This window comes from Heptranchias perlo, chromosome 22 (genome assembly GCF_035084215.1).
Source record: "Heptranchias perlo isolate sHepPer1 chromosome 22, sHepPer1.hap1, whole genome shotgun sequence".
NCBI lineage: Eukaryota > Metazoa > Chordata > Chondrichthyes > Hexanchiformes > Hexanchidae > Heptranchias > Heptranchias perlo.
The window spans coordinates 8014554-8039562 of record NC_090346.1 but is presented as its reverse complement, the minus strand read 5'-3'; the positions used below and the strand labels follow the sequence as shown (position 1 = coordinate 8039562).

Genomic DNA, 25009 nt, shown 5'->3' with positions numbered 1-25009 from the left:
TAAGGTGGTGCATTTTGGTAGGAGGCCACAGAGCAGGCACTGCTTGGATAATAAGAGGCTAAAGGGGATAGAGGAGAAAAGGGATCTCGAGGTACAGATACACAAATCACTAAAAGTAGCAATGTAGGTTAATAAGGCCATGAAAAAGGCAAATCAAACACTGGGGTTCATTTTCAGAGGGATAGAATTGAAAAGCAGAGTTATTTGTATAGAACCTTGGTTAGACCACACTTGGAGTACTGTGCACGGTTCTAGTCTTCATATTATAGAAAGGATATAAAGGCATTATAGAGGATGCAAAAAAGATTCATAAGGATGATACCAGAACTGAGAGGATACTCTTATCAGGAAAGGCTGAACAGACTGGGGCTCTTTTCTCTAGAAAAGAGAAGGCTGATGGGTGACCTGATAGAGGTCTTTAAGATAATGAAAGGGTTTGATAGGGTAGATGTAGAGAAAATGTTTCCACTTGTGGGAGACTCCAAAACTAGAGGTCATAAATATAAAATTGTCGCTAATAAATTCAATAGGGAATTCAGGAGAAATTTCTTTACCCAAATTGTGGTAAGAATGTGGAACGCACTACCATAAGGAGTAGTTGAGGCAAATAGCATAGATGCATATAAAAGGAAGCTAGATAAGCACATGAGGGAGAAAGGAATAGAAGGGTATGCTGATAGGGTTAGATAAAATGGGGAGGGAGGAGGCTCGTGTGGAGCATAAATGCTGGCGTAGACCAGTTGGGCCGAATGGCCTGGTTTCGATGTAACTCGATGGTTGGACATATTCCTGGAGGTGTCATCACATGACCTCCTACCTCCAAACACCCCGCCCACCCACTCCTGCCATTGGTCGCCCAATATGTCCATTCTTGCGGCACACCGCCTTCCCAGGCCAATTGGAAAGCAAATAGATTTAATGAGATAATTCTTGACTGTCAGTCAAACAGCCATTTTTTTTCCCATGTCCAATATTTTTCTAACTAGTAAACAAAAGTGTTCAAAGAAATTTTTTAAAAAACGCAACTTTTTATTGCCCCTATGATTTTTCTCCTGGATTGCTTGCAGCAGTGTCCTGGAGATTAGACTTTAATTCCTGGAGACTCCAGGGCAATCCTGGAGAGTTGGCAACCCTACTATGTGGCCAAGTTGAGTGCACTTGTTTCCTGTGATCTGACTTGACAAGTATGATGCATGTGCTTACTTTACTTTCTTTAAAAAAAAACTGGTAAAATCTTATGCTAATCAAGGTCGAAGGATGAAAATACTGAGAAATGGGCCACTTTCTCATTTCAGGCAGCTAGCACCAAGAACTGCACGGCCAGGGATAGCATAGTTAGATTCAGATAATTCTCCCTCTATGTTGACCCGAGAACAAGACTTAAACCCACCCTTGGAAGAGGACACCTACTGTACCAGTGTGACATTTTCTGTTCCAACCATGCTGTGGCATCTCTGACTAAAATTGCCAATTAGTGCCAGTTCTGCATCTTCGGCCAATAACCAAGGTTCAGATGAACCAAATTCATTTCACACAGGACCCTTACAGACAACAAACTGAGGGGACTTTCATTCTATCAGGTTGGATTTGAATCCAGGTCCCAGAGGTGGAAGGGTACTGTGCTCACCTACTGCAACAGTCAATTTCCCATCCTTTAAAACAAAACAATCACTGTTAAATCTTGCCCAATTGTGCTGTATCTATAAATGGCAACCCTGGGCTTCCATGACTGTGTTGTGCCAAGATGTGGACAAGTTGAACAACATAAAGATTACAAGCAATATTAACAGTGGGAACCTGTTGTTATCCCTGCTTCTTCTAAGTTGGTGCTTCTGCCCGTGATTGGATGTGTCGCTGTTTAGTTAGTGAAAGAGTAGCCCTGTAGGTGGGAAAGCTTACTTAAAACAAAAGGATGACATATCTGGGACTCACCTAAGTTTAAACACTTACCATTCCTAATCATTACCTCCAGAACTACCTTTCACCTTTAAACATTGTTGGATAATAAAACAGTCAAGCATTCAAAGAGCTTGTATTATACAGCGCCTTTCATGACCTCAGGATGTCCCAAAGCACTTTACAGCCAATGAAGTACTTCTTGAAGTGTAATCACTGTTGCAATGTAAGAAACATGGCAGCCAATTGGCGCACAGCAAGGTCCCACAAACAGCTATGAGATGAATGCGCAGATAATCTGTTTTAGTGATGCTGATTGAGGGATAAATGTATTGGCCAGGACACCAGGGAGAGCGCCCCTACTCTTCTTCAAAGTAGTGCCATGGGATCTGAGAGGGCAGGCGGGGCCTTGGTTTAACATCTCATCCAAAAGACAGCACCTCCAACAGTGCAGCATTCCCTTACTACTGGCACCAGGAGGGTCGGCCTAGATTATGGGCTCAAATCTCTTGAGTGGGACTCAAACCCACAACCTTCTGCCTCAGAGGCAAGAACACGACCAACTGAGCCACAGCTGACACCTAGTCTATCGGCACTGATTCCATCCATCAGGGCACATTTACTGTTAGTTTTAGCACTATGTAGTTTTTTTTAACCAAACATCTTTCTGCTTTAATCATCTGGATGACATTCAATGAACTATATATGTCACCATACATGTAACTTACTGCATGGGTGGCACAGTTTGCTGCATGTTCGTACTCTGTGGGTTCATATCTTCGATTGGCGGGCACTCTGTTATTCATAAACCTGTGAAGAAAAATAAATCTTGATCTGTGACAGGCCATCTCAATAGAAGGTAGCTTTCTCTTGCCTTAATTATCGTGCATTCATGCCATTTCCCAAATGTTCCCATTTTCTTCCTCCTTTTCCCCACATGACTGCTTCCCTTCAAATTTACGCAGCTGCACTCAGCTGTTAACTGAGCAGCAAGATGCTTGTTATCCTGTTTGGTGTGGGGTGCAGAGCAATGCCAAAGCTGTATGTAAATTAGATGTTAATAGAGCTGGCTGGTGTGCTAATGTAACACCCTAGAGTAGAAAAGAGACAGTGTTACTGAGTGAGAGGACGTGAGTTTGGTTCCTGACACTATTACGTTCCCAATACCAGAGTGCTGCACTGAGATGTTAAATTGAGGCCCTGTTTGCCCTTTTCTGGAAGTTCGGGCTCCATTTTGTTTTATTATACTTGGAACATTCTTCTATGTTAAAGGTGCTTTGCAAATTGTTGTAATAAAGATTTGAAGAAGTGCAGAGAGTTCTTCTGGTGTCCTGACCAAAATTCCTCTGGTACTATACTTGCTCACTATGGAAGTGCTGTAATTAAAGGTGTAGTGTCATTGAGGGGACAGGTCATTGCTGATGTGATTGTCATTCTGTCACATGCTGCAATCCACATTGGCTCAGAATTCCCTCGGAGCTATTCCCGCTCCTCCGCTGTAACTTCTTGCATAAACAGGCTTTCTGCCACACTTCTGGTGCAGAGCGAGAGCAACTCCGAGGAAATTCCAGGCCGTTGTCTCTTTTCTCCTGTGCAAAAAGCCCTTAAAATGGGCAGAGATGGGCTTCTTCCCAACCATCTGGGCTGGATTCGAACTCAGGTCCCAAAAGTGACAGAATGGGGCCCCCAATAGGTTCCCAACTCCTGGAATGACCAGGAGTTTCCTGGAATTGGGGGTTCCTCTCCTGAGTGCTGCCTCCAGTTAGATCAGTGATTTAAATTTCCCACTGCAGTGTGCCCACATGAACAGCAGACACTGTGTGAAGTACTGTAAATGATGACTGACTGTTCGCCTGGCGTCAGGAGTCAGGATGTGGGTAAATTTAAATAGTAATATTTCCCAGCCTTTTCCATGGAGCTTGTCACTGGCTCATGCTCAGAGCCGGCACCTGCAGAGAACCCCGACTGGCCAGGGGGGGTGGGATGTTGGGAATCGGGGTGGGGGGGAATCGGGAATTGGGGGGGGAGGGATTCAGGAATCGTGGGGGAGTCGGGAATCGGGGGGAGGAGTCGGGAATTGGAGGGGAGGGATTCAGGAATCAGGGGAGGGAGTCGGGGATCGGGGGGGGAGGGTGTCAGGGATCGGGGGGAGGGTGTCGGGAATCAGGGGGCTTAAAGCATTGTTGAGTTGGTCAATATTTCCTAATGTTGACTTGACCCGTTGATTTCAATGGAAGGGGAAATCAGGCGGGGTGTATAATGGGCAGCCGATCTGCTACCACCCGATTTGCGCCCCTGTCAAATTTGAAGTCCATCCCCCGATGTTTATCTTACGATGAAATGTTGTTACGGCTGGACTGTTGAGTTGTCACCGTGAACTCTGGGGCGAATGAAAGATGCAGCAGCCATCATCTAAGGCAAAGTCAACTGGAGAAGGCAGCATGAGGCCAAGAGTTGAATAGCCTCTCTGATTCTTTTCTTCATTCAAAGAAAGAAAGAAAAACTTGCATTTATATAACACTTTTCACCACCTCAGGATGTCCCAAAGCGCCAATGAAGTACTTTTGAAGTATAGTCACTGTTGCAACTTAAGAAACGTGGCAGCCAATTTGCGCACAGCAAGGTCCCACAAACGGCAATGAGATAATCTGTTTTTAGTGATGTTGAGGGATAAATATTAGCCAGGACACCAGGGAGAACTCCCCTACACTTCTTCGAATTGTGTCATCGGATTTTTTACATCCATCTGAGAGGACAGACTGGGCCTCGGTGCATCATCTGTTCTGAAAAACCACTTTGCACATGGTCCACACCAGTCTAGGTTTCAACCAGGACCAATGACTTTTAGGATCCATGGATATACTGCAGAAGGTTCTCAATATGTTAAGGGAATATTGAAAGAAGTATAAAATTCTACAGCTAGGCACACTGAACCATGGAAGATGATACCAGCTATGGCTCTAGAATTTATTATACAATCACTCTGAACCCACTTGCTCTAACAGCTTGGCATGACCTTGTTGGCTGGAACCTTTGATGTCTCAACTTTTAAATTAGACTGTTTTCTCTCACTATCGATCATCATCTCCCATTACCGCCTAAGGGAGTTGTAAGGATAGATCTGGGTGCCAGGGAGATCAGCACAAGCTCATTATGTGATTTGAACTCCAAGCTGAAGAGGAGTTTGGCTTCAGCAGCTGAAATTTCTGACCAGAAGCCAATTCGATAATCCTCTGTTTGAATTCTGCAGTCAATAAACATTTCAGCTGGAGTCAAAGTGGGTCCAGACATCTTGTCTCACTATTTCTCATGGAGATTAGCATTTTCAGCCTGTAAAACCACCACTATTTGGGAAGTTTAGTGGTGGTAAATGAAGGGAAATGGGGCAATGAGGCGTTCCACCTCAAAAACCGCTCGACATTATTTCCTTCGGGCAACCCGCCAGGGACCTGGCTCACCTGCCCTGAGCCTGCCCCAGTGCATGTAAATGGCAGTGAGTGGGCATGTTTAAGTGGACCCCACTATTTTCCTCTATTTCTGCTCCCGTACCACCTCCAGAAAACAACAGCACTGCAAATGTGATGCTACGGTGTTCCAGAGGTGGTATGGACACTGGACGCCATAGTTTCAGGACTACTTCCTTGCAGGTCTTTCAGAGACTGAGAGGGGACTGTGATTTTTGGAGCCTTTTTTGATTCCTAAGCAACCAGAGCACTCCTGAAATTTAAAGTGAATATAGAAAAAAAAAGTTTTTTTTTCAGGGATATAATGAATTCCCCTATGGGAATACACTTATTCCTACTTTATGAACAGCATTTGTGGGGGAATCCAAAACTAGGAGTCATAAATATAAAATAGTCACTAATAAATCCAATAATGAATTCAGTAGAAACTTCTTTACCCAGAGAGTGGTTAGAATATGAAACTTGCTACCACAAGGAGTAGTTGAGGCGAATAGCACAGATGCATTTAAGGGGAAGCTCGATAAACACATGAAGGAGAAAGGAATAGAAGGATGTGTTGGTAGAGTTAGATGAAGTAAGGTGGGAAGAGACTCATGTGGAGCGTAAACACCGGCATAGATTTGTTGGGCCGAATGGCCTATTTCTGCGCTGTAAATACTATGTAGTATATAATGATGTTGACAAGGATGTAGAGGGGACAAGGACAGAGGCTAGGAGAGGGTTGTATCACATCTACGGCCATACTGTAGATACCCACTCAGCAGCGTTTACCAACCTCGGAGATAACTTTGCACACCGACAATGCTTTAGGAGGCTGCTCTTATCCCCTGGAGCCTATTGAGGGATCTCTTCGAGGATTTCTAGTTACTATCGCACTCCTGGACAGGATATGACAAAAGAAACAGCGGAGATGTTCTGCTTCCACATTGCTGGTACATGCTGGGAACACATATCAGCAAATAGTCTGACCCCAGCTCATGATTTCCCACTCATTTAAATGGGTAAAAATTGTAAAAAAATTAAAACCCGACCCTAACCCACCTCCGGTTTTAACGGAGACGGGTCGAGGCACGGGTGACCAACCCGCTCTCAGAAGGCGGGTCAAATCAGTGAAATCTTTTAAGAAGGCTGCGGGCCTCCATTTTAACAGGGTTTTTATTTTTAACTCTTAGGGGCCGGGATTTCTGGGCCTTCTGCTTCGCGCCACGTAAGAGGAGACGAGACGGCCTGCTTCCAGGACACTGCTGCGAGCAATCCAGGAGCGAAATCATAGCAGCATTAAAAAAAATTGTGTGTTTTTTTCATTTTCTTTGAACACTTCTGTTTATTAGTTATAAAAATATCGGAGATGGGAAAAAAAGGCTGTTTGACTGACAGTCAAGAATCATCCATTTGGGTAATGAAGAGTCTTTTCGCTTTCCAATTGGCCATGGGAAGGCCTGCCTCAGCAGGTAAGTGCGATTATTGCACTGCTTCTGGGCCAGGAGGAGCAGGAGTGTTTCCTCCAGGCCCAACTAGCTTGCCACGATCCCACATGATCAGTCGACCTCCTCCCCATGTCTTACCCCCACCCACGATCACCGACCCCCCCAACGATCTCCAACACCCCCCGATGTCCGATCCCCCATAACTGAGCCCCTGATGACCCTCCAATTACTGCCAACCCCAATGACTCCCCCGATGATCGACCCCCCGATGACCCCCGGCCCTGACTTCCCGATGGCCAACCCCCCCAGATGACCGACCCCCCTTCCCCGATGTCCCTCGACCCCCCCAATGACCCCTGACCCCGACACCCCACTCATGATGGCCGACCCCCCTCATCTCCCATTTTAAGACTTAACTGCTCGTATCCGCTCCCAGGCTGCTCTCCTGTCTGACTGGTGGCCAGCCTGTTAATCTGGCTGGCCTGTCAGGCGGGAAACCTACAGAACAAAAATGAAAGATGTCCTTATGTCAAAATCGTAAGGACGTCCGGGAAACCCACACTTCCAGGTTTCCCGTCAGGAAATCCACCCCCCCCTCCCTCTTCCCAGTCCCCCATAAAATTTACCCCCATATCAGAAATTAAGCTCATTGAAAAAAATATCCCTGCAGTCTTATCCCAGCCGATCATCCGAATGTGAAAGGCTGAGTTAGATAGATTCTTGGACTCTAGGGGAATCAAGGGATATGTGGATCGGGCGGGAAAGTGGAGATGAGGTCGAAGATCAGCCATAATTTGATTGAATGGCGGAGCAGGCTCGAGGGGCCGTTTGGCCGACTCCTGCTCCTAATTCTGGTTGCTGTGCACAAATTGGCTGCCGCGTTTCCTACATTACAACAGTGACTACATTTCAAAACTACTTCATTGGCTGTAAAATGCTTTGGGACGTACTGAGCTCGTGAAAAGCGCTGTATAAATGCACGTTCTTTCTTCTTTAAAACACTCAATAATGCAGCTCAGAAATAATGCAGATTTTCATTCTGAGACAGTAAGCAACAGGAACGACAGCTTACATTCTGTCCCAAGTGAAATGCACCTGTCAGGAAATCGTCAATGTGGTGATTAAAGACTGAGATCATTGGAAGTTTTGTTCTGCTGCTTTTAATCTTGGATCCTGTCAGTTCTGCAGAATGTTACATGGCGATCAAATTTGAGCTCTGCAAAGTGAAGAGCATGTTATTGCTGGTTTTGATTGGCTAGTGTTGCCTGTTGCTGTGGCACTGGGAGTGTCCAGTATGCTACAGTCCATTGTTTATAATTAATATGAGACTATCTGAAAGCACCGCAGTTGACAGGGTTGCCAACCCTCCAGGATTGTCCTGGAGTCTCCAGGAATTGAAGATTAATTTCCAGGACACTGCTGCGAGCAACTCAGGAGAGAAATCATAGGGGCATTAAAAAAAGTGTGTTTTTTCATTTTCTTTCAACACTTCTGTTTATTAGTTATAAAAATATCGGAGATGGGGAAAAAGGCTGTTTGACTGACAGTCAAGAATCATCCAATTGGGTAATGAAGAGTCTTTTCGCTTTCCAATTGGCCGTGGGAAGGCGGTGCAATGCGAGCAGGGACGTGCCGGGCGACCAATGGCAGGGGTTTGGGGGCGGGGTGGTTGGAGTTGTGAGGTCATGTGATGAAACCTCCAGGAATACGTCCAACCAGAGTTGGCAACCCCAGCTGTTGGATGTGTCACATGATGTGTCACATGATCCCAGAAGTGGAAAAAAGTCTGGAAATAAATTATCAATTGGCTTTCCCGATGGCTCATTGGATAAATGTACTGCAGATATTAGGACGGATTCTTTGCTCAAAGGATGATAGATAAATGTATGGAATCATTTGTCAGAGAGGGCCGTGGAGGGAAAAAAAACAATAGGATTGCTAAAAAGGCAGCTGGATGCTGTGACGTAAGAGTCGGAGTACCAGGGGAATGAATTTCAAAGGGCCGAATGGCCTTTTCAGATTCTTAACTTTTATTCTGTTTCCTTTAGTGCCAAGTCAATTAAAGCGTTTCAAAGTAAATTTGTCAATTTGCAGAAAGTAAAAAATTTCTACGTCTCACAGGGTCTGAGACATTGACAAAGTCACGATTGACAAAGTCACGATTGACAAAGTCACGATTGACAATGCCACGATTAAATCCACACTGCTCCGTGAGATAAGAACGCTCACGTGAACACAGGCATAAAAACCAACACTTCATAGATTCTGGGATAAGCTTCAAACAGATTACTAAATAACTTAGACAATGTCTGAGTTATTTGTATAGAACCTTGGTTAGACCACACTTGGAGTACTGTGCACGGTTCTAGTCTTCATATTATAGAAAGGATATAAAGGCATTATAGAGGATGCAAAAAAGATTCATAAGGATGATACCAGAACTGAGAGGATACTCTTATCAGGAAAGGCTGAACAGACTGGGGCTCTTTTCTCTAGAAAAGCGAAGGCTGAGGGGTGACCTGATAGAGGCTTTTAAGATAATGAAAGGGTTTGATAGGGTAGATGTAGAGAAAGTGTTTCCACTTGTGGGGGAGTCCAAAACTAGAGGTCATAAATAAATAATAGTCACTAATAAATCCAATAGGGGATTCAGGAGAAATGTTTTCACCCAAAGAGTGGTAAGAATGTGGAACGTGCTACCACAAGGAGTAGTTGAGGCAAATAGTATAGATGCATTTAAGGAGAAGCAAGATAAGGACATGAGGGAGAAAGGAATAGAAGGATATCCTGATAGGGTTAGATGATGTAGGGAGGGAGGAGGCTCGTGTGCAGCATAAACGCTAGCATAGACCAGTTGGGCCGAATGGCCTTTCTCTGTGTTGTAGTTTCAATATAACTCGATGTTACTCAATGTAAATCTTTCCCTGGGAGACCGCAGCAGTCTGACAACATACCCTCAGCCATCTGCAGTGAAGGATTTTGGACTTTTCGATATGGTCTTTTAGTACCTGCTTTTAAGGAAGAAAAGAATGGACTTGGTAAAAGAGCAGAATTTGGTTAAAGGTAACGGAAAGAACACTGAACTGTCAACTTGGCCAAAATCAGAGTGCATGATGGTCTTTGTTAACTGTCCAGGATGCTTGGGAGAGAACCCACAGTCAGTAAGACTGATTGGAGCCCTTAGTAGGCTACAAGGCCAGGACATGGTAAACACACTGACTGCTACACAGATAAGAGACAAGGCCCGAAGAACTGTTAAAACTGGAAAACATGCCCAAATATGGTATTATGCTAGTAGCAGACCTGAAGAAGGAAAACATAGAGAAACCACCCATTCTGCAAAGATTTTTAGGAGAACAACATGTGGTATTTGAACAAGACGGCGCAGGAGAGGAAACTTCTTATCTTCCAAGAGAAAGGACGTGGTCATTCCTTCGTTCTTGAGTTGCGCTCATGATAAAGGTTTCTTTCTGGTAAAAACTGTTGTGTCTGAATGGCAAATAAAAATTCTTTAAAGTTAGAAAATAACTACAGTGTCTCGCTTGTTTCTTGACCTTTCCTATCCTGAACTGGAGAGAGGGGAATCCCCACAGCAGGAATCGGTTGTAACTCAACCGGTGGAGGAGAACAGAGCAGGTACATTTCAGCTGGTGACTGTTTCCACTGAGATTGTAAATGCGTTCTTTTAGAATGTCACTGGAAATAGTGAGCAGATGAAATGCAGATGGTTCGCTTACAATGTCACTAACATTTAGTGACCAGATGAAATAACCCCCTCCCCATCTCAACTTTCATACCGTCTGTCTGAGAAAAGATCAGGGAGACTTATCAGTGCAGTCCCAGCACAGAGCAATGTTTGACAGCAGGGTATATTGCACAATTGGGTACGGAGGCCAGTACATCAAGTTCACAGCCCTCCAGATTTTCCGGTTATTAATTTTTACGACCAGAAAATCGAATTAAGCACGCCTGATTGTCCAATCTGTCTCTCCTGTCTTACAAGGCCCTGTGCCAGGAGACGATCCATCCCTTACTGGTAGAATATTGCACAGTGACTCCGAAACACACTCTGATAAAGTCTATTAGCGTGCTGCTAATTTAATTAGTTTAAGGCTAGCGGAAAAAAAACAAGACAATAATGGGAAGATCTGTGTCAAGCACCAAACAACTCCAACATACAGCTAAAACCAAATGGGAAACTAGCACTGCGGCAGTGTATGCAGGACGTATGTCATTACACTTAGGGGAATTCCACACCTGCAGTTAGATGGAATAATGACTGCACAATGTACATAGCAGAGGGTATTCCTGCAAGCTCTATACTCCAAAGGATTAAGAGCGACAACAGCATACAAATATGTGTCCAAACAGAAGTTAATTTTCCTCTGGGGGCCTCACTGCCATCTGTGTTCATTTTGCTCAGAAACTTAAGAGCCGAGCTTAGGCAATATCATTTATTATTTTACAACAACTCTTTATAGGGTAAGTTCAGCTCTCAGTGGGAGCCATGCTCCAAGGAGGTGTAAGTTGGAGATGATTACTACAATACAGCACCAATTCTCCAACCTATGCTCCCTGCAAGCCCTGACTACCCACTGGGATGTGCTGAATTTACCCTGATTTCCCAATTTTACCCTTCCTGCCCGTACTCTGTCCTTTTTCACCAGTCTGACCAGTGTCAATGCTGGCAATATTGACCAGCAGTTAATGTGCATTATGGTCTCAGGCTTATCTCACTAAGCACTGATTAAATATTTAATCCTTCCAGGACAACGAGGCATTAGCCTTCTGGCTGAGAACTGGCAACAGTTGCTCATGGAGAGTTTGATGGGGATTTCTGTTCCTTACCGTCCTCAGGAAATCGGCAAACTTGAACTCAAAGTCACATCCTGCTACTCCATGCCAAAGAGGCACTGGTACAACAACAAATGGTGGCATCAGAGCATCAAGCACCAGAGTTATTTTAAATCAAATCAGAACTTTTTAAAATCAATCTTTGGGATGTGGGCATGGCTGGCAAGGCTGACATTTATTGCCCAACCCCCAATTGCCCTTGAGAAGGTGGTGATGAGTCTTCTTGAAACACTGCAGTCTGTGTGGTGAAGGTACTCCCACAGTGCTGTTAGGGAGGAAGTTCCAGGATTTTGACCCAGCGACAATGAAGGAACGAGTGATTTCTGTCCAAGTCAGGATGGTGTGTGACTTGGAGGGGAACCTGGAGGCGATGGTGTTCCCATGCACCTGCTTCCCTTGTCTTTCTAGGTGGCGGAAGTTGCAGGTTTAGGAGGAGGTGCCAAAGAAGCGACTTGCTGCAGTGCATCCTGTAGATAGTACACACTGCAGCCACGGTACGCCGGTGGTAGAGGGAGTGGGTGTTTAAGCTAGTGGATGGAGTGCCGATCAAGTGGACGGCTGTGTCCTGGATGGTGTTGAACTTCTTGAGTGTTGTTGCAACTGTAGCTGGGTGAATCCAGTTTACAGGACATTCCCAAGTCACTCCTAACTCTTTCCAGCAGGAGGAGCACCTGACTGGTATGGAATGGGGATAAGGCCTCCAACCCATCCTCTCACTGGGGAGGTATGAGGGGAGGGGAGACCCATGGCTGGGGAAATAAGAAAACACATTACAAAAATAAATGGACAATTCATTATTTCCTTTCCTTCCACTCTGTGTTTCCCCATGCCATGCATCATCCCTGTTGGAAAAGGCAGATAAGCTTGAGACAACACCATTCTACCACTTGTAGATTGGAGCATGAGAGCAGCCTCCCTCCACCAATAATCTCATCAATGTAAATGGCCATCAGGCCAATCCACACCAATCAAAACTCTGAGGTCTGCCAATCAACCCAACTGCTCCAAATTTACTCCATTGCACTGTTTGGACTCAACTTTCAATTGGTCCAGTGTGCACCGATAGAAGTTCAAGTTCACACAGATTTAAAAAGAGTCAATCAGTGGAAATCAGATCACTGTGATGCTTCTTAAAATTACCGATGCTGAATAAAATGTCCATGAATCTGCATCGGTATCTCCTTGCAATTTTCTAAATTCAAAAATATGTTGTTCCCCATAGATTTTTCCAGAGACTTTTTGCAGAGGCTACAATTATGATAATTACCCATAATTTTAGCAGGAAAAGAGTTCATGATAAAGTAGGTGGCCCAAATACGCTCTGACAAGAGCAACGAGGGACTACTAAGAAAAGATCACAGTAATTAAATAGAGAAAAGCACATAATTGTGGCAAATGGAATTCAATGTAGACAAATGTGAGGTCATCCACTTTGGATCAAAAAAGGATAGAACAGGGTACTTTCTAAATGGTAAAAAGTTAAAAACAGTGGATGTCCAAAGGGACCTAGGGGTTCAGGTACATAGATCATTAGTGTCATGAACAGGTGCAGAAAATAATCAAGAAGGCAAATGGAATGCTGGCCATTATATCTAGAGGACTAGAGTACAAGGGGGCAGAAGTTATGTTTCAGCTATACAAAACCCTGGTTAGACCGCACCTGGAGTACTGTGAGCAGTTCTGGGCACCGCACCTTCGGAAGGACATATTGGCCTTGGAGGTTTACTAGAATGATACCCGGACTTCAAGGGTTAAGTTACGAGGAGAGATTACACAAATTGGGGTTGTATTCTCTGGAGTTTCGAAGGTTAAGGGGTGATCTGATCGAAGTTTATAAGATATTAAGGGGAACGGATAGGGTGGATAGAGAGAAACTATTTCCGCTGGTTGGGGATTTTAGGAGTAGGGGGCACAGTCTAAAAATTAGAGCCAGACCTTTCAGGAGTGAGATTAGAAAACTTTTCTACACACAAAGGGTGGTAGAAGTTTGGAACTCTCTTCCGCAAACGGCAATTGATACTAGCTCAATTGCTAAATTTAAATCTGAGATAGATAGCTTTTTGGCAACCAAAGGTATTAAGGGATATGGGCCAAAGGCAGGTATATGGAGTTAGATCACAGATCAGCCATGATCTTATCAAATGGCGGAGCAGGCACGAGGGGCTGAATGGCCTACTCCTGTTCCTATGTTCTATAATTTACAAAAGCAGTAACTGTATCAACGTGGATTAAATCCCCTTTAAAAACCTGAATTTGGGTAGACGATGATGATGCAGCATTCTGGATCTCCAACGTGCTCTGACATCATGTGGTAAGGTCGCTGGTTCATGAATGCCAGCACCAGTGGCGTTAGTGGGAATTTTTTTCCGGTTGAGGGTGGGGAGTGGGAGTGTTTAGATATAGGTTTGCCAGACCAAACAAAACTACTGCAAAAAGTCTATCTTTTAAACAGGAGTTTCACAATAAGGTTCAACTAGAAGCATTATTACTTCCATTAATCTAACAATTCAAGTAAAGCAAATGAAGGAAAAAACAGTCTTGTCAGACATAAGCTCTAAAGCACCAAGTCCAAGTGCAGCCTATGTGTCGCTAGTCTATCGATAACGTCACTGCTATTCACTGCAATATCCCAGTGAACATTTAGAACCCAACCAATCGGTTTTCACTGGTCAAATTGAGGAACTCACCAGCGCTGGAAGAACATTTATTGTTTCTGTGTTCTATCAAGTGATCCAAGGCACATTCTTTTGAAAGGAGGAGGGGTAGATCTTGACTTTGTGCGATTGTGTAAAATGGGTGATTGCGAGTCGGCAGCTCATTTATGTCTCTCCAGATTTTTATTTCCATTGACTTCAATAAATTTCCATTGACTTCAATAAACAGCCCCGCCTGCACAACTGACTAGCACTTGGTTTTTCTTTGCAAAAGGGTTAAGTTTACTAGAACAATGTGCATTTATATAACGCCTTTAATGTCGTAAAACGTCCAAGGCGCTTAACAGGAGCATTCTCAGACACAATTGGACATCGAGTCACATAAGGAGACGTTAGGGCAGGTGACCAAAAGCTTGATCAAAGAGTCGGGTTTTAAGGAGCTTTTAAAAGGAGAAGAGAGAGGTAGAGAGGTTTAGGGAAGGAATTCCAGAGCCTAAGGCTCTGATTACTTGCTTGTGTGGGCCACACGGAAGAAAGAACGTACAGCCCTGCCATCTTGTACTTACACTGTCACCTCATCCATGGAACGGCAACGGCTGAGCAGTGAGTGGTCTGCTCCCCGCACCCCCCTTTTGCTTTTACAAAGGATTTGCAGAAGTAACATTCAGGAATAATGAAAGCAATAGAAACAAAGTGGAAAACAGCCAAAAATAATGAATCGAGAAAGAGCAGGCGAGAGGCCCTGAGGCGGCGGGGGGGGGGGGGGGGGGGGGGTGGAGAATGATGAGGTAAATGGGGCAAGGCTCTAAAGAAAATTAATATAATTATTGCATCTGCTGCTAAGCTGTTAAATGTAAGCTGTTCTTAAATGACCACAGTGAATCTCATGTAAGCCAGTTGTAGTCAGATCGCAGTCTCAGCCATGATTTAAGTGAATAGACACCATAATTGCAGCCTACTATCCTTCTGCCAATCTACATTCTCATCACATAGCCTTTTCTCTATCTATTTAATACAAAGGCTGTAAGACAGTTGCTCCCTAGCCCCTCATTATGTTTCTCTGCTCTATTGTTGCTGAGCAACCGCTTTAAAACCATGCTTCCATTTAATTTCGATCCAAGTTCTTTTTCTCCCACTTTATTCAAGTGTTAAAAATTCTGAATTGCTGTTATTGTTGCTATGGTGACCAATGTAAGGTGATTTTTTCTTTCACAAGCCCTTTTTCTTGTGAACTGTATGTTTGCGTTGCTGGGTCCTAAGGATATGAAACAAAAACCCCGATTAGGTCTGCAGTAGGATTCAAACTGCATTGGACCTACCTTTTACTTAATCTGTGGCATACCTGAATGCACCAAATCATCTGTTTTCTTTTAGCCTTCAGCTGCCTGGGCCCCAAGCTCTGGAATTCCCTCCCTAAACCTCTCCACCTCTTTATCTCTCTCTCCTAGTTTAAGACGCTCCTTAAAACCTACCTCTTTGACCAAGCTTTTAGTCACCTGTCCTAATATCTCCTTATGTGGTTCGGTGTCAAATTTTGTTTGATAATCGCTCTTGTGAAGAGCCTTGGGATGATTTACTACGTTAAAGGCGTTATATAAATTCAAGTTGTTGTTATGTTTTATATAATGTATCTTGGAAAAATGACATGTACTGTTCTATAATCAATTGAACCTTTCTGCACAATATTTACATCATTCTAAAAAGGTCCATAGTATCATAGTAGGTACAGCACAGGAGGAGGCCATTCAGCCCATTGTGCCTCTGCCGGCTCTTTGAAAGAGCTATCCATTTAGTCCCATTGCCCTGCTCTTTCCCCATAGCCCTGTAAATTTTTTCCCTTCAAGTATTTATCCAATTCCCTTTTGAAAGTTACTATTGAATCTGCTTCCACCACCCTTTCAGGTGATCTGACTACAACTGGCTTACATGAGATTCACTGGGGTCATTTAAGAACAGCTTACATTTAACAGCTTAGCAGCAGATGCAATAATTATATTAATTTTCAGCGCATTCCAGATTATTACAACTCGCTGCGTAAAAATTTTTTCCTCATGTCGCCTCTGGCTCTTTTGCCGATCACCTTAAATCTGTGTCCTCTACTTACCGACCCTCTGCCACTGGAAACAGTTTTTCTTTATTTACTCTGTCAAAACTGTTCGTGATTTTGAGCACCTCTATCAAATCTCCCCTTAACCTTCTCTGCTCTAAGGAGAACAACCCCACCTTCTCCAGTCTCTCCACATAACTGAAGCCGCTCATCCCTGGCACCATTCTAGTAAATCTCTTCTGCACCCTCTCTAAGGCCCTGACATCCTTCCTAAAGTGTGGTGACCAGAATTGAACACAATACTCCAGCTGAGGCCTAACCAGTGTTTTATAAAGGTTTATTTATTCTTGTTATTGCTCCTTCCTGCATCCCACCATTCCATTTAGATTTTTAAAAATTCTCAGTCAGATCCCATTTCACAGCTAAAGGGAGGAGGATGTGCTCTGTCCGAGGGCTGTGACACTGGAAAGGCAGGTAGGAGGTATACGAGAGGAGCCACAGGACTTTCCTTCTCTCCCTATAGGAGGGTTGCTAACCCTTCAGGTTGTCCTGGAGTCTACAGGAATTGAAAATTAATCTCCAAGTCACTGCTACGAGAAATCCTGGTGAAAAATCATAGGGGCATTAAAAAAAATTGTGTATTTTTCATTTTCTTTGAACATTTTCATTTATTAGTTGTACAAAATATTGGAAAAAAGGAAGTTTGACTAACAGTCAAGATTCATCCAATTGGGTCACAAAGATTCTGTTCCCTATGCCTGGAGGATGGACCAATTTGCTCAAAATCAAGAACAGTTTTGACAGAGTAAATAAGAAGGAACTGTTTCCAGTGTCAGAGGGTCGGTAACTAGAGGACACAGATTTAAGGTGATCGGTGAGAGGGGGCGGGACGGTTTGAGGCGGGAGGTCATGTGATGAAACCTCCAGGAATAGACCCAATTGGCGTTGGCAACCCTATCCTATAGGGAACCATCGCAACTCCATTGAAATCAATGGAATGAAAGTAGAACCCACCCCGATCTCATCTGCCAGCAGGAAAATTGCAGGGTGGAGGTTCCACGGAGTTTGCCACCCTGCAGTTCCAAGATTTCAGGTGCCAATTTATGAAGAGAAAACTTCGGTAACTGGAGCTGTTTTTATTGCAGTAAAGACGGTTTAGAGGAGACATGATACAAGTCATCAGTTGCTACAAATCTGAGAGAGTTTCAAATGGGGAGCCCCATTGTAAGCTCGCCAGAATCGCTAAGACCAGCTCGCAGGAAGGCTCTGTAAAAACAGGTAAAAAGAAAATCCAAAAACATCTTTAAACATGCTGAGAGGCATAGCTAATCTGGATGTAAGCAGGCTATTCGACTTGGACAGTGCTGCGGGGCTCAAATACAAAAGACCTGAGATTAGCAGTCCCAACAAAAACTAGTTAATGCTATACATAGAAATGTAGGAATAGGAGTAGGCCATTCAGCCCCTCAAGCCTGTTCCACCATTCAATTAGATCGTGGCTGATCTGTATCTTAACTCCACCTACCCTCCTTGGTTCCATAACCCTTAATACTCTTGCCTAAAAAAAAACTATCAATCTCTGTTTTGAAATTTTCAATTGACCCCCAGCCTCAACAGCTTTTTGGGGGAGAGAGTTCTGTAATTATTATCAGTCATCTCATTAAAAAAAGAGATGGAAAAATATCTTGCTAGGGTTCAGGTTGGAGGTTATAGGGATCCTTATAAGCAGGGATTGTCAAATATTCCTTGGAAGGCAATGGTTCGTATGCTGCTGGGGCCTTGCAAATATGGACAGCAATCGGCCAGGACTGAATAGTGAAGTGGCTAAACGGGGAGCAACAACTGGTGCTACAATCGTGTGGTCTCCTGCGTGATGTAAGGACTTTAGATAGTACGGAGCAAGGAAAAGTGACTTGGCCCATTAAACCCACACCTTTCATGCACCATTTACAATCTACTCCAGCAATGAGTCTCCCTCACTTATTTAATCAATCAGGTAAGCGATTTGGACTCTAGTTTCCCTTTAAGAAAATTAGGCTGAACCTTTTTTTCTTGTAAGATGTCTTAAGTGAAAGGAAATGTTGTATTGAAATATTTTTAGCTGTATTTAAATATAGCTTTTGTCGGCTAACTTCAAATGATCCTAACTGTCTCTTATGTAGATCACAAGCTATCTTCAGCAATGCACCACTAACACCGTCACCATATTATCAAAGTCGTTGGTATTTTAATGAGCTTGGTGTTACAGATTGCAATGCTTGACAAGAATCTGAACTATGGTCAAAATGGTGGACGAGTCAAAGGCTACCACCTGCTGTTAGCATGGACTCTGAGTGCTAACCTGTAACCATCACTACTTCACCCTAATACAATAGAGCTTAAGATACTCTCTCTGGACACAAGCCAAATTTGAAAGGGCAAAATCCATGATTGTACGGCTGAATGGTTTTACAGTTCACCTGGACATAGTGTGAAAAGTTCACATGTACCTCATTACACTTTACTGAAGTTCCAGTCAGAACACTGTAAGACATTGTCCGGGGGTCATTCCCATTTGCATTAGTCTATAAATAGGCTTATGTGGTGAATGCTATAAAAGATGTCTGCCTCCATGCATTGCAAGGAGTGAAATTCATGAACCCTGGTCTAAGATATGGGGGTAGGTTTCTAACTTGCCGCCTGCCTGTTATAGAAACTGCCCAATCCTCATGATTTCAATGGAAATGAAAATCAAACGGTTTCTATAATGGGCGGCTGATCTGCCACGCCCAGTTGTACGACCGGGCAGCACACTGAAAATCAACCCCACAAATTCACTCAAATATACAGAGCTGCCACTATTTTCAGAGATAAAACCAGTAATTATAGGCACTTTTATATGACTGTTTGGGTCGCAGGAAAATGTCAAAGGAGACCATAATATCTCCCGCACACCCCCTCCCCCCAATTTAGCTGCTGCTCTCACTGTAGGTCTGTAGGCACATCTGTGATTTGCGTGATTGTGAGTGTGCGGACTGGACAGTGTCACAGCCCCGGCCGAGTTGGGTTGCACACTGTCACATGACGCAAGCTCAGCTCGGGCCTGTGGATCAGCGGGGGGAATTTTAACCTAACTCATCGGGCGGGAAACCCACCGAGAGAAAAGTTGGTGGGGGAGGGGGGGGTGTAAAACCAGCGTTGCAACTGATCCCGTCAGTTTCCCGAAGGGCGGATTAGGTTAAAATTTCCACCTGTGCATCGTGATGTTATTAAGTGACACGACACACGCACGTGCAGATGCAGGGAACTGAGTTCATGCGTTGAGCTGGTGATACAGGGAGTGTGGAATCAGGTTTCAGCTCCTGGGGCCCATGAAGATATGGGTTTCACATACCATCAGGAGTTGGAGGTTGGGTCCTTTGTATTAGAGAGAGCGCTGCTGACAATACTTTGTGCCAAATACCAAGTACTTTGTGCTTGGCAGCGAGAGTGCTCTCTCAATGTGCAAGTGAATGTAACGCTCCACCCCAAAAGCCCTTTTGTTCTGGTGTGAATTACCATTAGATGCCAATCAAGAGAAGATTTATGTTGCCAGGATGCACAGTAACTTCGCAATTTTTATAGTACAGCTACTTCTCTCCGGTCTGGGTGGTCTTTCCAACTCAGATTGATCAGATTTCCTTTACTTTAAAATACACAACGCATCTAATCTCAATCAATATCAGCAGACAGTTAAAGAACAGATCACAGACAGAATTTTATTCCCATTATATGTCATTGTTAAAATTGCATTACTGCAGTGTAATTGGATCAAGATATTTCACTCCTTCCATTAGCAGCAGCCACTATTTCTCTGGCCTGCTCCTATTGAGGAAAGAAAACAGCCAAAGCCCTCTAATGGGGTACAGCGCACAGCTGTATTTTATTTTTCAGGCTAAAGCAGCTTTTGCCAGGTTCCACACAGAGAGGGGGTGAAATAAAGGGACGACAGAGGGTGGGATTGTGGCTTGAGTTCTGTGGTGTGCTTTGTTGATAATGAAAAGTCATTGAAAATTCCAATAACTTTTCTGAGTTTAGGGTGCAACCCAATAATTGGCCCCCAAAAGATGAATGCCAAAATTAGGGGTAAACCTGTTAAACCCCAGAAACAACAATGTCAGCTTACTGCAGTTCTAGCATTACACAAGCAGCCAACTTCACTATTGGCGCATAAAACACTTCATTGTTCCTCTGTGTTGACCTCTGTACAAGTGTCAGCCTTGGCTCAGTGGGTAGCACTCTTGCCTCTGTAGTTAGAAGATTGTGGGTTTGAGTCCCACTCCAGATATTTGAGCACGTAATCCAGGCTGACACTCCAGTGTTGCTTTGTCGGAGGTGCTGTCCTTTGGATGGGATGTTAAACCAAGGCCCCATCTGTCCTCTCAGGTGGACGTAGAAGATCCTGTGGCACTATTTTGAAGAAAAGCAGGGGAGTCCTGGCCAGTATTTATCCTACAACCAACATCACTAAAACAGATTATCTGGTCATTATCACATTGCTGTTTGTGGGACCTTGCTGAGTGCAAATTGGCTGCTGCTTTTCCAACATTACAACAGTGACTACACTTCAAAAGGAATTAATTGGCTGTAAAGCGCTTTGGGATGTCCTGAGGTTGTGAAAGGCGCTATATAAATGCAAGTCTTTCTTTTTTTGACCTGCTTTGTCATGCAAGGCACCTTAAGTGAACTCTGTCGGGAACCAACGGCCATAAATTCCGTGAGTGAGGAGGTATTGAGTCTCCTACCGGCTCCTATTTTATGTTTTGTGCAGACCATTGTAAGAGTTTATTGTTTAAAAGCATTTTATTTGTTGTTTTTCTGATTAAACCCAAAGCTGTGCAATGAAACATAGGCCTCGATTTTAACGGTGGGGGGGGGGGGGGAGGGGGTACAGAGTGTACGAGCCCACAAAGGGGAGTCCGGGCACGTGGAGACCCAGCCCATCTTAACAGCCGGGCCTCATTTACATAAATATTCCCGGAGGCCTGCCCAATCAGATCCACCGCCAGTTTTTATTTAAAATAAAGACTTCTAAAAGGCAATTTTCCGACTTTGTGGTACCAGCAGGGAGGGAGGCTTGTCCACTAGGAACGTATATTAGGAATGTGTGCTGCACATAAATTTCCCACCATTTCAATTAATGGCCGGAAAATGGCAAATTTCCAAGGCTCCCACTGGCAGTCCAAAGTCAGAAAATTACCCCTTTATTGTGACCAGCTTGCATGTTAGAAGCAAACTCAAAAACTGCCAGACCAGTCCAAAAATGTTTTTTTTTTATTCGTTCATGGGATGTGGGCGTCGCTGGCGAAGCCAGCATTTATTGCCCATCCCTAATTGCCCTCGAGAAGGTGGTGGTGAGCCGCCTTCTTGAACCGCTGCAGTCCGTGTGGTGAAGGTTCTCCCACAGTGCTGTTAGGTAGGGAGTTCCAGGATTTTGACCCAGCGACGATGAAGTACCGGTGATATATTTCCAAGTCGGGATGGTGTGTGACTTGGAGGGGAACGTGCAGGTGGTGTTGTTCCCATGTGCCTGCTGCTCTTGTCCTTCTAGGTGGTAGAGGTCAAGGGTTTGGTAGGTGCTGTCGAAGAAGCCTTGGCGAGTTGCTGCAGTGCATCCTGTGGATGGTACACACTGCAGCCACTGTGCGCCGGTGGTGAAGGGAGTGAATGTTTTGGGTGTTGGATGGGGTGCCAATCAAGCGGGCTGCTTTATCTTGGATGGTGTCGAGTTTCTTGAGTGTTGTTGGAGCTGCACTCATCCAGGCAAGTGGAGAGTATTCCATCACACTCCTGACTTGTGCCTTGTAGATGGTGGAAAGGCTTTGGGGAGTCAGGAGGTGAGTCACTCGCCGCAGAATACCCAGTCTCTGACCTGCTCTTGAAGCCGCAGTATTTATATGGCTGGTCCAGTTAAGTTTCTGATCAATGGTGACCCCCAGGATGTTGATGGTGGGGGATTCAGCGATGGTAATGCTGTTGAATGTCAAGGGGAGGTGGTTAGACTCTCTCTTGTTGGAGATGGTCATTGCCTGGCACTTATCTGGTGCGAATGTTACTTGCCACTTATGAGCCCAAGCCTGGATGTTGTCCAGATCTTGCTGCATGCGGGCTCGGACTGCTTCATTATCTGAGGGGTTGCGAATGGAACTGAACACTGTGCAATCATCAGCGAACATCCCCATTTCTGACCTTATGATGGAGGGAAGGTCATTGATGAAGCAGCTGAAGATGGTTGGGCCTAGGACACTGCCCTGAGGAACTCCTGCTGCAATGTCCTGGGGCTGAGATGATTGGCCTCCAATAACCACTACCATCTTTTTTGTGCTAGGTATGACTCCAGCCACTGATTCCCATTGACTTCAATTTTACTAGGGCTCCTTGGTGCCACACTCGGTCAAATGCTGCCTTGATGTCAAGGGCAGTCACTCTCACCTCACCTCTGGAATTCAGCTCTTTTGTCCATGTTTGGACCAAGGTTGTAATGAGGTCTGGAGCCGAGTGGTCCTGGTGGAACCCAAACTGAGCATCGGTGAGCAGGTTATTGGTGAGTAAGTGCCGCTTGATAGCACTGTCGACGACACCTTCCATCACTTTGCTGATGATTGAGAGTAGACTGATGGGGCGGTAATTGGCCGGATTGGATTTGTCCTGCTTTTTGTGGACAGGACATACCTGGGCAATTTTCCACATTGTCGGGTGGATGCCAGTGTTGTAGCTGTACTGGAACAGCTTGGCTAGAGGCGCAGCTAGTTCTGGAGAAAGTCTTCAGCACTACAGCCGGGATGTTGTCGGGGCCCATAGCCTTTGTTGTATCCAGTGCACTCAGCCGTTTCTTGATATCACGTGGAGTGAATCGAATTGGCTGAAGACTGGCTTCTGTGATGGTGGGGATATCGGGAGGAGGCCGAGATGGATCATCCACTCGGCACTTCTGGCTGAAGATGGTTGCAAACGCTTCAGCCTTGTCTTTTGCACTCACGTGCTGGACTCCGCCATCATTGAGGATGGGGATTTTTACAGAGCCTCCTCCTCCCGTTAGTTGTTTAATTGTCCACTACCATTCACGACTGGATGTGGCAGGACTGCAGAGCTTTGATTTGATCTGTTGTTTGTGGAGTCGCTTAGCTCTGTCTATAGTATGTTGCTTCTGCTGTTTAGCACGCATGTAGTCCTGAGTTGTAGCTTCAGCAGGTACACCTGGTGCTGCTCCTGACATGCTCTTCTACACTTCTCGTTGAACCAGGGTTGATCCCCTGGCTTGTTGGTAATAGTAGAGTGAGGAATATGGACAGACCCCTGCCCTTTATTGACATTTGCCTCAGCCTTTAATAATTTACAGATCTGCTCCTCATTATCAGGTGGGGGGCAATTTGCCGTGAAATGTTTCTGTCGTGAGTGGCCATTTCTTCCCCTGCACTACTGCAAAACTTGTGATATTCTTTCCGTTGTGTTCAATTACACATTTATGCTGCCAAGTAAAATACAGCTTTACCACTGTGCTGCTAAGCACTGCTATTAATTTCATCAGTCAGGCCGACACTAACAGTGAGCTCCCTATAATGTCATGCTGTCATGTTATTATAACATGCTGCCTGAACTCTCAACAACTGACATAGGAATTGCTCGATGAGAAAAGACCACGGTCCATCTAATTCCCCTTCTACCATCCTGTTAGTTGCATGATACAATGATAATAGAGTTGTTGACTAATCATAGCAATCAATCACCATCAATTAGTCTACAACAGACCCAGACATGAGGCGAGGAAAACCCCCAGTGGTGGAGAGCTTTGGGAACCATAGGTCCAAAGTGTTTTGGATTATTTTCTTCATGCAAATACATAAGAAATAATCAAACAAAAAAAACAAACACTCTCTCAAGAGCCAAATGAGCCATGGCACATAAATTTCCCTTGTGACTACCCTAGATGAAGCTGTGAGTCAAATGTTATTCTAAGACAGACAGGTAAACTTGACATCCTATCATCGTGATTCAGTGTTGTGGACTCTCACAGAAAGATGCATTTGTTCATTGTCAAATCAGCCAGAAGGTGCCCTGGTCTGTAATAAGGACATGGATTAATGACCCTGGGGGTTATGAGAACTATGTCTGCTCTGAGTGCCTGTAATCCCTGAAGAAACTGGGGTTTCTACGGGCAGACGTCAACTCCAAATGACACGGACGCTTAGAAATCTTGCATGTGGGGAAGCACCAATGACGTTGCATGTGCTGCGAGAAGAGCTTAGCCACTCAGACTCTGCCCTGCTGACAACCACTGTGACTTTGGTGGCAGTGGTGTAAAATAAATGGTGCCTTTGAAAGGCCTCGGGCCCACCTGAAGAGGTCATTTTCGCCAAAGCTTCCAGTGGGAACTGCATGCCTGGCAGCAAAGACAAATCCTGGCATCAGAGGGAGAGCCTGCTTTCCTTTCTGGCTGTTAGTGAGCTGAGTGCTCAGCCTGCCATACAGGCCGGAGATGCGGCGACATGCTGAAGGGGTGTGAGCCTAAGTCTCAGGGCCAGGTGACACTCAGTTGTGAGGAGTTCAGTTTTAATTTGTGGCAGCACACCTCGCTACAAACAGATGCTCCACCTCCAAGTCAGACGGGAATGACTGATGTTAGTTAACTACGAGCATGCCTCCTTTCAG

At 44.7% G+C, this 25009-nt stretch overlaps 1 protein-coding gene across 1 annotated transcript in view; it reads right to left on the bottom strand.

Moving 5' to 3' along the window:
- The window catches only part of mmd2a (monocyte to macrophage differentiation-associated 2a), an 87301-nt gene that overhangs the window by 42032 nt on the left and 20260 nt on the right, over positions 1-25009 (bottom strand). Inside the window, exon 3 of the mRNA XM_068003665.1 lies at positions 2625-2706. Within this exon, the coding sequence (XP_067859766.1) occupies positions 2625-2706 (82 nt within the window). The remainder of the gene's footprint in view (positions 1-2624; positions 2707-25009) is intronic.